Source organism: Oncorhynchus masou, chromosome 19, assembly GCF_036934945.1.
Source record: "Oncorhynchus masou masou isolate Uvic2021 chromosome 19, UVic_Omas_1.1, whole genome shotgun sequence".
NCBI lineage: Eukaryota > Metazoa > Chordata > Actinopteri > Salmoniformes > Salmonidae > Oncorhynchus > Oncorhynchus masou.
The window spans coordinates 15,985,301-16,000,278 of record NC_088230.1 but is presented as its reverse complement, the minus strand read 5'-3'; the positions used below and the strand labels follow the sequence as shown (position 1 = coordinate 16,000,278).

Sequence of the window (14,978 nt, the reverse complement as noted above, 5' to 3'; positions counted from 1 at the left end):
GGAATATTTACTCGGATTAAATGTCAGGAATTGTGAAAAAACTGAGTTTAAATGTATTTGGCTAAGGTGTATGTAAACTTCCGACTTCAAATGTAATACCATTTCATATTTTTAACAAGAGTAATAGTTAGTATATTACATTTACACAAATCATGAATGCTTTTAAAAATATATTTATTACTTTCAAATAAACTTTATATTTCCATGGAAATACATGGGTAGCCATAAGAAAGACCCCTCCAATAGCGATCGACTATCGGGGATCACTATGGGGTGCAATTGGGCAATGTAGGCTTATGCACAATCGCCCAACCTTATACACTCACGCACACACACACTGTGTGTGTGGTTACAGTAGGCTAACATATGTCAATGGCTTTAGAAACAGCAGTAACATCAGGCAGGATTTAGGCTACCAACTGCATAGCCAGGTGTAGCTCAATCTTGGGTGCAATGATCATGTTCCCGCACTGACTGAATGTGTGGAGGCTCATTGATTTAACATCACGTTAGCCAACATGCTACACTAGCAAAGTTATGAAAGATATAGCTGTCGGCTATATTAGCCACGACTTACCTTTCTTTGTGCAGCTTCAAATGTCAAACAAAGTTGAACGTTGTTGCGCCTTTCTGTCATTTTCTTCCCTCATGTTTTGCAAGTTGCAATCAGTTTTTTGTTGATACAGCATAGTCTTTATATCCGAAAATAATATTTTGGGGTATCATCTTTCCAAGGGCTCCATCTTAATTTACCCGCCGACGTTCCTCTGCACTGTCACGGGCAACTTTTTCTCAGCTGGCACATTTTATTGGCTGCTGTCCGATTCAAACTGTAATCTGTAAAATGAAGAGTTGACGCACTGTACACTTTTTTTAATAGCATCATTTTTTATATTTGGGCTTGAGGAGTGTATCAAGTCAGTTCGAGTCAAAAGGCTTAAGTCCAAGTTAAGTCACGAGTCATTGGTGTTAAAGTTAAAGTCGAGTTGCATGTCATCATATTTGTGACTCGAGTCCACACCTCTGTAGGTTTCTACCAATAACCATTTTCATCTGAAGAACCCTTTTTTCGATGATTCTTCGCGTGGCAAGAATGATTCTTTGGAAGGCAAATGTTATACATCTGAATAAGCTTTTTCATTGTAATGTTTTCTTTATTTTAAATAGTGCCTGAACATTAATGTTAACCTCAGTGTTTAAACTTTAACATCAAGAGTTTCAGTAATCTGATACATTTAAAAAGATAGGTGTGAGTGTAACAGGGTTATATTGGTGATTCCCCTTGCCACTTTATTGTTAAGCCAATGGATTTTTGGTTTGAGTTTGTCTTGCCTTCACCTACTCAACATGGCATCTTATTGGCTGGTTTGCATGGCTTGCTTACGAGGGGGGATGTTCCAGATAGAATCGTCCCAGTGAACAAGCACCAAACCAGCGGTAAGTTGTTGGTTGCAAAGCACTGTACATCAAAAGTGATTTTTATACTCTCAAGTGATGATTTAAATGTACAATTTATATCAAATTGTTTGTAAATGTTATTCGAACATCACACATAAGATGCAGCGGTTTTTGGAGAATATTTGTTGTGCATTTTGTTGTAAAGAATTCCCGCCAGTACAAGCTAGCACCTTACTGTGTCTGGTGGGGGGGGGTTCATATATTTTGTACAGTGCGTGAGTGCAGAGTTGGATGGTGAGATGTGCATTGCATGACGTGCCATTTTGTGCCGTTCCTATCAGAATAAATCTACATGACTGGTGCTACATGTCGGAGTTCCGTGTCGATGACTGATTGTACACAACGCAAGAAGAGTACTGTTACATGAGCATGTTTAAAACCTTACCTATATGGGAAAATACAGTGCATTCGGAAAGTATTCAGACGCCTTGACGTTTTCCACATTTTTTTAGAGATAAAAGAAAACAGCCCCACCCACAACCATAAGGCTCTCCAGAGGGTAGTGAGGTGTGCACAACACATCACCGGGGGCCAACTACCTGCTCTCCAGGACACCTACACCTCCCGATGTCACAGGAAGGCCAAAAATATCATCAAGGACAACAACCACCTGAGCCACTGCCTGTTCACCCCGCTATCATCCAGACGGCGAGGTCAGTACAGATGCATCAAAGCTGGGACCGAGAGACTGAAAAACAGCTTCTATCTCAAGGCCATCAGACTGTTAATCAGCCATCACTAACATTGAGTGGCTGCTGCCAACATACTGACTCAACTCTAGACACTTTAATAATGGAAACATTGATGTAATCAATTTATCACTAGCCACTTTATATAATGTTTACATACCCCACATTACTCATCTCTTATGTATATACTGTACGCTATACCATCTACTGCATCTTGCCATTTTGATGTAATGTATCACTAGCCACTTTAAACAATGCCACTTTTTATAATGTTTTCATACCCTACATTACTCATCTCATATGTATATACTGTACTCTATACCATCTACTGCATCTTGCCTATGCCGTTGGGGCATCAATCATTCATATATTTTTTATGTGCATATTCGTATTCATTCCTTTACACTTGTGTGTATATGGTAGTTGTTGTGAAATTGTTAGGTTATATTACTTGTTAGATATTACTGCATGGTCGGAACTAGAAGCACAAGCATTTCGCTATACTCCCATGAACATCTGCAAACCATGTGTATGTTACAAATACATTTGATTTGATTTGATTTTGATATGGTTCAATCAAGCCACACGTCAACAAACTTTCCCTCATCAGCGCATTTTCGAGACAAATTGGATAAAATCATTGCATTTGCAATGCATAATGGCAGAATTGCTGTAGCAAAATCAAGATCTTTTGCCTGCAAATATCACAGAAAATCCCGCAAAATCCTGGAGGGATTGTAAAACATTTAAAAACAATCCCATCATTATCGTATTTCCCAGCGTGCTCTATTGCTGGTTGATTTTCAGAATTGTTTGTTTCAATATCTGTGTTTTTGCATGTACATTGATTGTTTGATTATGCTACACGAAGATAAATAACATACATTTATAATTCTAATACTTATCCTATCTGTTAGTAGTTGGATTTATTGCACACGTTACTGAGATAGTTGTTCCAGTTTAGATGATTTAGGTCAGGCGTGTCAAACTCATTCCACGGAGGGTGTCTGTTGGTTCAGATTTGTACTTTCAATTAAGACCTATACATCCAGGTGAGGAGGGATTCTATGAAGAACCCTAAATAGACCTCTCTGAAAAGGGTTTTATCCAGCACCAAAAAGGGTTCCCCTAAGGGGAAAAACCGAACAACTCTACGTGGTTCTATTTAGCGTCTTTATTTTCTAAGAGTAGCCAGCCTATTTGTTGGTCAATGTAATCTCATGCAATAAAATGGACAGTGTTGCTTGAATTGCAAAAAGAGGGAGAATACGTTAAAGAACCCATTGAGCTATAGTTTACTTCCAGATGGGTTGAAAATATCGGCAAAATATTCTAACAAGTTTGGATCTAAAACTCATGCCGTTGCTTGAGATTATTGCATTGACCATCTGAGATTCAATGCCATCGGGTTTGCGGTGAAACATCAAGAGCGCAGGCGCACCAGGACAAGCTCGTAGCCTGCGGAGCTGCTTTAGCTCTGTGATAAAGAATCTACATCAAACCAGCCTCGGTGCGTTGTTACCATGAGCTTCTTCATCCCACAGACTCTTACTTATCTAGACTATTTCATTTTTGCGACCAGCTTTCATAAAGCTTGAAGCCCCGAACGACACCTCCTGACCACAGAATGCACGGGGGAAAAAGAGGTTTGGTGGCACCTCAGAACACTTTTTTGGAGAACATTGTCCGGCGCTCAAGTGGTAAGAGTTCCCTCTGTCAGTAGCATTAAATGGTTCAAATGCATGTAGAAACAAGTGTAGATTAGCCTACAATTACCAAATCTGTTGAATTTCACGAATGATGTCAAACCCAATTTTCTGAATGAATGATGCTGGGCATTAATTTCAGGGCAATTAGGCATAATTATTATTATTTGTCGGCGAATAAGCAGATGCAATAGCCTGTGGTTGCAAACCTGATACTGTATTTTTTTTGTAGATAAGCAAGGTCTGTGAATAGCAGAGCCACGGTGGTTTATTTAAAAACTCCAAGACACCCTCTGTTGGCAGTTTATAGATAGGCCTATACAGAAGACGATCATGTGCCACTTAATAATAACTTACTGCGCTTTTAGCGATGCATACAATTTATTGATGTAGCCTATAGGCTATAAGTGCCAAGTTTATGCGTAGGCAAAATTGTATTTGTTTATCACATTATACACTTTTTTTAAACAAGCCTGTGCATAGAGTAAGGTTTTCTCAGGGATCTTCGCATTGCGCGTTGAATGTTTTGGGATAGCCCGATTGACATTAATATGTGTGCTCCCCGATATGATTATTGCCAGAATCTGGTTGTGTCCTAAAATGCCTTACTTAAACGAATTGTCCATATAATTTCCATGACTGTAAATGGGGCAAATATTCGGAGAAGACATCATTTCTGCTTTTATTTATAACGAAGCCCCAAAGTTTGTTGCTTTGATAATTAATGGTAGTTATTTAAAGGCTAATATGAGTTAATAAGGCATACTTTAATAAGCTACATTCATTATTATGAATGTAACATCAACAGCTTTTGGGATAGGAGGCAATATAACTTCACAGTAGCCTAGGCTAAAGCTATGTTTTCTAGACTGACTATATGCAACTTTAATTTGAAAAACATATGCACATTGCATGCTACAATATGCACAGTAAGGTGAGTTATTTCAATGCGTTTTAGTCATAATATAGCCGGTTGGTTTGATGTGGAATTATTATTACTACCAGCCTATCCTAATGTTTTAGAGCCAGGCTACCACCTGAGAAGTGAATGAGTCAATTGAAGAGGCGCTACACTACATGACCAAAAGCATGTGGACACCTGCTCATCGAACATCTCATTACAAAGTCATTGCTGCAGGGACTTGCTTCCATTCAGCCACAAGAGAATTAATGAGGTTGGGCTATTCATCCCAAAAGGTGTTCGATGGGGTTGTGGTCAGGGCTCTGTGCAGGCCAGTCAAGTTCTTCCACACTGATCTCGACAAACCATTTCTGTATGGACCTCACTTTGTGCACAGGGGCATTGTCATGCTGAAACAGAATAGCCTTCCCTAAACTGTTGCCACAAAGTTATAAGCACAGAATCATCTAGATTGTCATTGTATGTTGTAGCATTACGAGGTCCCTTTATAGGAACTAAAGGGCCTAGCCCGAACCATGAAAAACAGCCCCGGACCATTATTCCGCCTCCACCAAACTTTAGTTGGTACTATGCATTGGGGCAGGTAGCATTCTCCTGGCATCCGCCAAACCCAGATTCGTCCATTGGACTGCCAGATGGTGAAGCATGATTCATCACTCTGGAGAACGCGTTTCCACTGCTCCAGAGTCCAGTGGCGGCGAGCTTTACACTACTCCAGCCGACACTTGGCATTGCGCATGGGGATCATAGGCTTGTGTGCAGCTGCTCTGCCATGGAAACCCATTTCATGAAGCCCCCGACGAACAGTTCTTGTGCTGACGTTGCTTCCAGAGGCAGTTTGGAAAACGGTAGTGAGTGTTGCAACCAAGGACAGACAATTTTTACGCGTTATGCGCTTTAGCACTAAGTGGTCCCGTTCTGTGAGCTTGTGTTCCCAACCACTTCTGGGCTGAGCTGTTGTTGCTCCTAGACGTTTCCACTTCACAATAACAGCACTTACCATTGACCGAGGCAGCTCTTGCAGGGCAGAAATTTGACAAACTGACTTGTTGGAAAGGTGGCATCGTGTGACAGTGCCACGTTGAAAGTCACTGAGATCTTCACTAAGGCCATTATACTGCCAATGTTTGTCTATGGAGATTGCATGGCTGTGTGCTCGATTTTATACACCTGTCAGCAACGTGTGGCTGAACAGCCGAATTAACTCATTTAAAAGGGTGTCCACATACTTTTGTATATATATAGTGTATTTGTAACTAGGCTACACTCAGAGAAAAAGGCAATTGAGGAGTTCTTTGTCAGGGGTGAGGGTTATATGTTGAAACATTTTCACCAAAAGTTGACTTGCATATCAGGAAGGGTTCTTTTTTAGCCTGCTGCTGTGATGGTTGTGAAGAACCTTTTATGCCATGAAATGCTACACTGTTAAAAAGTTCCAGTAATTCTACGCTACCCTACAGGCTAGTGGCTGCAGTGAAAGTACAGTAAAGAACTACAAATTACTGTATTCTTACAGCTGAATTAAGGTGTTATTGCTGTAAAAAGCCAGTATGCTGCTGATTACTTGGGACTATACTGTACCTCACTTGGGATTAGAACTCACAACCTCTTAGTTTGCTAATGACCTGAATTTCCTGCTACACCACCAGGTCTGTGGCCACAGATTTATGTCTCGTTCAAAACAACTAGGAACTGGGAACTTGGAAATCTCTGACTTCTGATTTTGGTATATTCAAAACAACTGGGAACCATCTCTGATTGAACTTGGGCCTCTTTCTAGAGCTACGAGTTTCCGACTTGAAGATCAATGACATGATTTGACCTCGTATTTTTCAGAGTTCCCAGTTGTGAACGCAGCATTATTGCCAAGTAGTGCTGTCACGATACCAGAATTTTGACTTCGATACTTATACCAGTGGTGTGTTGAGTTCGCTTCAACATTTGCTAAGTTTCCAAACAGTTTGTACTGAATGCCAAGACGTTCCCCAAAACGTTCTTGAAAATAGTGAGATACGTTTGCTCTCATTTGGTGGGTGTGGCGAGGTGTGGCTTAAAACAAGAGGTTTATAGGGCCAGTCATTCAGCACAGCATCATTGCATTCTATTAAACGTTCCAAAAAGTAAAAATGTGCGGAATGCAGCCCTAGTTTAGTATTACGATACTTGATATCATCACAATACTCAATACTAAATTATACCAAAACAATACCATTACTGAAAAATAGGGCATATTAGCCAAAGTCACAGAATGGCACTTGATCCAGACAGAGAAACAAACCAATATTTGGGCATTTTTGAGTGAAATATGATTTCATTTGAAATATTTTGCGTAAAAAAAAAATGGTGGCCATGTACAGTATGCATTTATGAATAAATTATACAATCGTACAGTCAATTTGACTTTGGTAAAAACAATCTAACTACATAACAACAATGGCAATCATTTATTTGCATGGTAAATATCTGTAGCCTAGGCCTATTCACAGGACATTTTTCAATAGGAGTGTGTTCATCGATTGAGTTATTGAGCTTGTTTTGGTTGATTTCGTGGGGCTACAGTTCAAAAATGATTTGTTTCCCTTCCATTTGGAACTTATTTGTTTGTACTGATCAACAACATTTGCATAGAAGTAGCTTATTTTATAAAAGTGTGCGCTGTCTCTTTAAGAGGGGGTGGCCCACCTGAGCTCAAGTCACACACACAGTCAGTTTGCTGAGGCAATAGATCATCTTTGAAAGACGTGTGAGACCGATTAAGTGAATGAAAAAAGTTTTGGTGGCAATCAGCTTTGAAATCACTGTTTTTTTTCTGTTATGGTTTGCATATAATCTCAAACAGAGTACCAGGGTAGTGAATTGATGTTAGTTTCAGATGTAAGCTAGCAAAGAAAGTTAGCCTACAAAGCTGAATGCTTCTTCTTGCATTGTAAAGTGTCCTAGTCTGTGGGAACATTGTTTTGCGAACAGTAATTCAGTTTCAACATTTCTACATGCCGTGTCGCATTATTCAATTGTGCCAACTTCTTTGCAGCGAGAGTGGGAAGCTAGTATGCAGCCCAGACTCCTGGTGCAGGCTAATAGGTGGTGGGCCTATGCCAAAACCAGTGAAGTTGATTGATCTATATCGAGGGAGGAGCTGATTTTTATTGTATATGACAAATACATATTCTTATGATTACTGTAAAATGCATTGGCACCTTAAATAATTTTCCCCTCGTGATGAAGGCAGCCAATGGGCCGGCTTCTATCTGCAATGTGGCGTTGGTGGATGGAGCGAGACATGATGTCCTAGATGTGCTCAATTGGATTCAGGTCTGGGGAACGGGCGGGCCAGTCCATAGCATCAATGCCTTCCTCTTGCAGGAACTGCTGACACACTCCAGCCACATGAGGTCTAGCATTGTCTTGCATTAGGAGGACCCCAGGGCCAACCGCACCAGCATATGGTCTCACAAGAGGTCTGAGGATCTCATCTCGGTACCTAATGGCAGTCAGGCTACCTCTGGCGAGCACATGGAGGGCTGTGTGGCCCCCCAAAGAAATGCCACCCCACACCATGACTGACCCACCGCCAAACCGGTCATGCTGGAGGATGTTGCAGGCAGCAGAAGGTTCTCCACGGGGTGTCCAGACTCTGTCACGTCTGTCACATGTGCTCAGTGTGAACCTGCTTTCATCTGAAGAGCACAGGGCGCCAGTGGCGTATTTGCCAATCTTGGTGTTCTCTGGCAAATGCCGAACGTCCTGCACGGTGTTGGGCTGTAAGCACAACCCCCACCTGTGGATGTCGGGTCCTCATACCACCCTCATGGAGTCTGTTTCTGACCGTTTGAGCAGACACATGCACATTTGTGGCCTGCTGGAGGTCATTTTGTAGGGCTCTGGCAGTGCTCCTCCTGCTCCTCCTTGCACAAAGGCGGAGGTAGCGGTCCTGCTGCTGGGTTGTTGCCCTCCTACGGCCTCCTCCACGTCTCCTGATGTACTGGCCTGTCTCCTGGTAGCGCCTCCATGCTCTGGACACTACTCTGACAGACAGAGCAAACCTTCTTGCCACAGCTCGCATTGATGTCCCATCCTGGATGAGCTGCACTACCTGCGCCACTTGTGTGGGTTGTAGACTCCATCTCATGCTACCACTAGAGTGAAAGCACCGCCAGCATTCAAAAGCGAGCAAAACATCAGCCAGGAAGCATAGCAACTGAGAAGTGGTCTGTGGTTATCACCTGCAGAACCACTCCTTTATTGGGGGTGTCTTGCTAATTGCCTATAATTTCCACCTGTTGTCTATTCCATTTGCACAACAGCATGTGAAATTTATTGTCAATCAGTGTTGCTTCCTAAGTGGACAGTTTGATTTCACAGAAGTGTGATTGACTTGGAGTTACATTGTATTGTTTTATGTGTTCCCTTTATTTTTTTGAGCAGTGTATTTAGATTACAAAACCCCCAAATTACTTTACCTGATAGAAGTTTGTCAGATGGAGATCTCTTTTGAGCTGTCACCAGCTGTCTACTACCTCAAGTACTCGGCGGCATTTGCCTGTACAGCTAGCGAACATAGAAGTAAGTATTTAGAGAATGTTTGGAAGAATTTACAACAAATGGAAATGTGTTCAGAATAAATAAATACACACAATATGGAAAAACCATCTCCTCCCTCGAGAGATAGCGATCATCTCGAAAACTAAAGCAGATGGCTTGTTATTACCCACTGGCTATAAGTGGAGCAGCCACGACGCTCTCGCTCAAAATATAAGGGGGACATTGTCTGTGCTGATAGACAGACTTGATCCGTGAGACACATTTGACAGATGTAACGAAAGCAAACAAAATTCTACTACCGAAACGTTTTGAATAGTCTAGTATTGAAAAAGTACAGATGTTTCGGTATACCATGCAACACGATAGCCAAGAATACAGTTAAAGTCAGAAGTTTACATACACTTAGGTTTGAGTCATTAAAACTCACTTTTCAACCAAATTTCTTGTTAACAAACTATAATTTTGGCAAGTCGGGTAGGACATCTACTTTGTGCATGACACACTTATAATTCACTGTATCACAATTCCAGTGGGTCAGAAGTTTACATACACAAAGTTGACTGTGCCTTTAAACAGCTTGGAAAATTTCAGGAAATTATCTCATGGCTTTAGAGGCTTCTGATAGGCTAATTGACATAATTTGAGTCAATTGGAGGTGTACCTGTGGCTGTATTTCAAGGTCTACCTTCAAAATCAGCGCCTCTTTGCTTGACATCATGAGAAAATCAAAAGAAATCAGCCAAGACCTCAGAAAAAAAATTGTAGACCTCCACAAGTCTGGTTCATCCTTGGGAGCAATTTCCAAATGCCTGATGGTACCACATTCATCTGTATAAACAATAGTACACAAGTATAAACACCATGGGACTATGCAGCCGTCATACCGCTCAGGATGGAGACGCGTTCTGTCTCCTAGAGATGACCGTACTTTTGTGCGAAAAGTGAAAATCAATCCCAGAACAACAGCAATGGACCTTGAAAAGATGCCGGAGGTAACAGGTACAAAAGTGTCTATATCCACAGTAAAACGAGTCCTTTAACAACATAACCTGAAAGGCCGCTCAGCAAGGAAGAGGCCACTGCTCCAAAACTGCCATAAAAAAGCCAGACTCCGGTTTGCAACTGCACATGGGGACAAAGATCGTACTTTTTGGAGAAATGTCCTCTGGTTTGATGAAACAAAAATAGAACTTTTTGGCCATAATGACCATCGTTATGTTAGGAGGAAAAGGGGGAGGCTTGCAAGTCGAAGAACACCATCCCAACCGTGAAGTACGCAGGTGGCAGCATCATGTTGTGAGGGTGATTTGCTGCAGGAGGGACTGGTGCACTTCACAAAATAGATCATCATGAGGTAGGAAAATTAAGTGGATATATTGAAGCAACATCTCAAGACATCAGTCAGGAAGTTCAAGCTTGGTTGCAAATGGGTCTTCCAAATGGACAATGACCCCAAGCATACTTCCAAAGTTGTGGCAAAATGACTTAAGGACAACAAAGTCAAGGTATTGGAGTGGCCATCACAAAGCCCTGAGCTCAATCCCATAGAATATTTGTGGGCAGAACTGAAAAAGCGAGTGCGAGCAATGAGGCTTACAAACCTGACTCTGTTACACCAGCTCTGTCTGGAAGAATGGGCCAAAATTCACCCAACTTATTGTGGGAAGCTTGTGGAAGACTACCCGAAATGTTTGATGCAAGTTAAACAATTTTAAATGCAAAATACTAATTGAGTGTATGTAAACTTCTGACCCACTGGGAATGTGATGAAAGAAATAAAAGCTGAAATATATAATTCTCTCTACTATTATTCTGACATTTCACATTCTTAAAATAAAGTGGTGATCCTAACTGACCTAAGACAGGGAATTTTTACAATGATTAAATGTCAGGAATTGTAAAACTGTAAATGTTTTTGGCCAAGGTGTATGTAAACTTCCGACTTCAACGGTACAGTTCTGCACTTTGCTTACAGTTGCAGTAAGAATAAAGTAAATGTTTGACAACTTGAATGTATTATTGCTGTAAAATGACAGTATGCTGCTGTATTCTGATGACAGTATACTTAAAATGCGGTAAATATCATACTTTTAAACTGCAACTCAGTAAGTTAATGTAACTTTGTAGGATAACTAATACAGTAAAATAATGTAAAAGTATGCACTGTGAGCACACTTGGGACTCAACTGGGATTTGAACTCACAACCTTTTGTTTTCAGAGCAACCTGAAATGTTCCTGCTATGCCTCAAACTGTAGGCATGACAAAGATTGGCCACAGATTTGGTCAATAATTGTCTGATTATTTGGTGACACCAATGTAAAAAAAAATAGCAGTGCTAAGGGACACTTGACTTGAAGTGTGCATAAATGCTTTGGGGATATGAAGTGCATTAATGTTGTAAAATTACAATAACTGACTGGATACTGAGTTGCGTTTAAAATACACAAAATATATATAATTTGCAAGAATGTATTTTAATCAGAATACTGTAGCATGCTGTCATTTTACAACAACACCTTAATTAAACTGTAAAATATATAGCTTTGCTGTAAAAAATACAATATACGTTTTTACTGTGTTTTCACTGCAGCTCAGTAGATGGTAACTTACTGTCAAATTACAGGAAAAGTGCATTATCCTATAATCATAACTGTAATTGCAAGTGAGGCATGCAGACATAATTTACCAGACGGTTCCCAAATGCATTGTGATTGACACAGTAAAGTGCCCAAATGCATTGTGATTGACACAGTAAAGTGCCCAAATGCATCAAAAGAATGACACAGTATGATTATTTTTTTACACCACATTTAACAGAAATTGCCAAAAGTGTAGAGGGTTGTACCTAGCACCCAAAATGGTTTGACATGGACAAATGAAGAACCCACTCAACATCCTTTCTCATTGGTTCTACCTGGAACCAGAGGGTTCTTCATGAGAGGGTACTAGGAAGCACCCTAAAGGTTTTGCCTACAGGGACGAGGGTTCCTCATGAAAGGGTTCTAAATGGAACTCAATGGTTCCATGGTTCCTCTATAGGGACAAATCAAAGGGTTCTACATTGCACTCAAAAGGATTCCCACAGTGGGACAAATGACAAGAGGAATCTATCTCTAATCTTTTAACAATCTCTATCATACCCACAGACCTGATAGTGTAGAAGGAAATTCAGGCCGCTGGCAACCAAGAGGAGTTCCAAGTAATCAGAACACCGCAGCACACAGTACTTCACAGTAATAACACTGCCCAGAAAATACAGCCCAAAAAATACAGTAACTTGTATATCTACCATTTAATGCAACCAGTAGCCAGGATTATTTTTTTTTTACAGTTAAATGAAAAAAAGTTTTTGTTCCTAATGGAACCGTCTGTGGATGGTTACGCTATACAAATAACCAATATTAAAGGTTATCCACAGCGCAAAGAGAGTTCCCCTACTGGGGAAAAATGAATAGCCCTTTTTCTCTGAGAGTGTAGCCTACTCAAACAGTAACTGTTCAAAAAATAATTGTTTAACACACACAAATTAAATTTGCCTCTCAAATCTGTTTTGTTACAATAAAAAATATATATAAACACTAAACAGCAGCTGTACGGGCTATTTATGTCAGTCTTACTATTTACACATTTAAATGACAGCTAGCCTATCTGTATCCACCAGGGAAGAGCTTGACATACCCTCCTTCAATAGTAAAGCTAGGCATACATTAGACAACAACAATAATCTTGACATCTTGGCAGGACTCACATTATGCAAAATGTCTGCATAATGTTGTCATCCTGAAATCTGTGACCGGTGTGCTCACGTTACATTGCAACCTGGCTCTAGACCCCTCCCTTTCCTGCTGGGCGTGGCACCAGTGGCTTTAAGAAGTGTCATCATTACCCATCACTATACAACATACTACCGGAAATGTATGTTGTGTCAGAAAAATTATCGGGACCTAAGATGCCCATAATTACACGTCTCTCACCTGCTCATATTACGCAACCTACGACTACACAATTTTCCTGCGATTTCAGAAATTTACCGTGGATCCCAAATCATTGCAAAATCTCAGTTTAAAATCGTGTAATGTATGGCCATCTTAACATGTTAGTGGGTGTTCATTTGTCTCTCTCCCTTGCTCTCTCTTGCTCTCAACTACAGTCTCAACTACAGTCTGAAAACCAGAGCAATGCCACTTTGGTTGTACTGTACATATTGATGGTCGTAAAATGGAGCATCTTGGTGCCCTTTCAACCCTCTTCCCCCAGTACATTTGGTTAAAGAAAATTGCCAAGCTAGTTTCGTGAACCCAGTCGATGGCCTCTCCATTCTATGTTGGTGTTCACGATTCAGGACTCCAGAGTGGGATTGTGAATTGACCTGTCTGTCCTTCAGTGCTCATCCTCATCACCTTTCAATGGTCAAATTGGTTGTTGATCATTGCTAGACAACCATTTTCAGATCTAGCCATAGATTTTCAAGTTGATTTAAGTCAAAACTGTAACTGGGCAACTCAGTAACATTCCATGTCTTCTTGGTATGCAACTCCAGTGAAGATTTGGCCTTGTGTTTTAGGCTATTGTCCTGCTGAACGGTGAATTAATCTCCCAGTGTCTGGTGGAAAGCAAACTGAACCAGGTTTTCCTCTAGGATTTTGCCTGTGGCTAGTTCCATGCTGTTTCTTTTTTACCCTGAAAAACTCCCCAGTCCTTAACGATTGCAAGCATACCCATAACATGATGCAGCCACCACTATGCTTGAAAATATGGAGAGTGGTGCTCATTAATGTGTTGTATTAGATTTGACCCAAATGTAACACTATGCATTCAGGACAAAAAGTTAATTGCTTTGCCACATTTTAAAAAAAGTATTACTTTAGTGCCATGTTGCAAACAGAATGCATGTTTTGAAATACTTGTATTCTGTACAGGCTTCCTTCTTTTCACTCTGTCAATTAGGTAAGTATTGTGGAGTAACTGCAATTTTGTTGATCCATCCTCAGAATAAAACTATCACAGCCATTAAACTCTGTAATTGTTTTAAAGTCACCATTGGCCTCATGGCGAAATCTTTGAGGAGTTTCCTTCCTCTCTGGCAACTTCCTCTCTGGCAACTGAGTTAGGAAGGACGCCTGTATCCTTGTAGTGACTGGGTGTATTGATACACCATCCAATGAATAACTTTTAATGTTGAGATGCGTCTGTTACTTGAACTCTGGAGCATTTATTTGGGCTGCATTTTCTGAGGCTGGTAAATCTAATAAACTTATTCTCTGCTGTAGAGGTAACTTTGGTTGTTCCTTTCCTGTGGCGGTCCTCATGAGAGCCAGTTTCATCATAGCGCTTGATGGTTTTTGCGACTGCACTTGAAGAAACTTTCTTGAACTTTTCCGTATTGACTGGCCTTCATGTCTTAAAGTAATGATGGACCGTCGTTTCTATTTTCTTATTTGAGCTGTTCTTGGCCTTGGCCATGTCTTCCTTATACCCCCCTCCTCCCCCACACACACTTTGTCACAACACAACTGATTGACTCAAATGCATTAATAAGAAGGAAATGCATTCCCAAATGAACTTTTAAGAAGGCACACCTGTTATTTGAAATGCCTTCCAGGTGACTACCTCATGAAGCTGGTTGAGAGAATGCCAAGAGTGTGCAAAGCTGTCATCA

The 14,978-nt window shown here is 40.7% G+C and overlaps 1 protein-coding gene across 1 annotated transcript in view; it reads left to right on the top strand.

Annotated features, from left to right (window-relative positions):
- The first annotated feature begins 3,774 nt into the window (after positions 1 to 3,774).
- kcnh5a (potassium voltage-gated channel, subfamily H (eag-related), member 5a) overlaps positions 3,775 to 14,978 on the top strand; it is a 123,258-nt gene continuing 112,054 nt past the window's right edge. The window contains exon 1 of the mRNA XM_064924617.1: positions 3,775 to 3,847. Coding sequence (XP_064780689.1) covers positions 3,775 to 3,847 — 73 coding nt within the window. The remainder of the gene's footprint in view (positions 3,848 to 14,978) is intronic.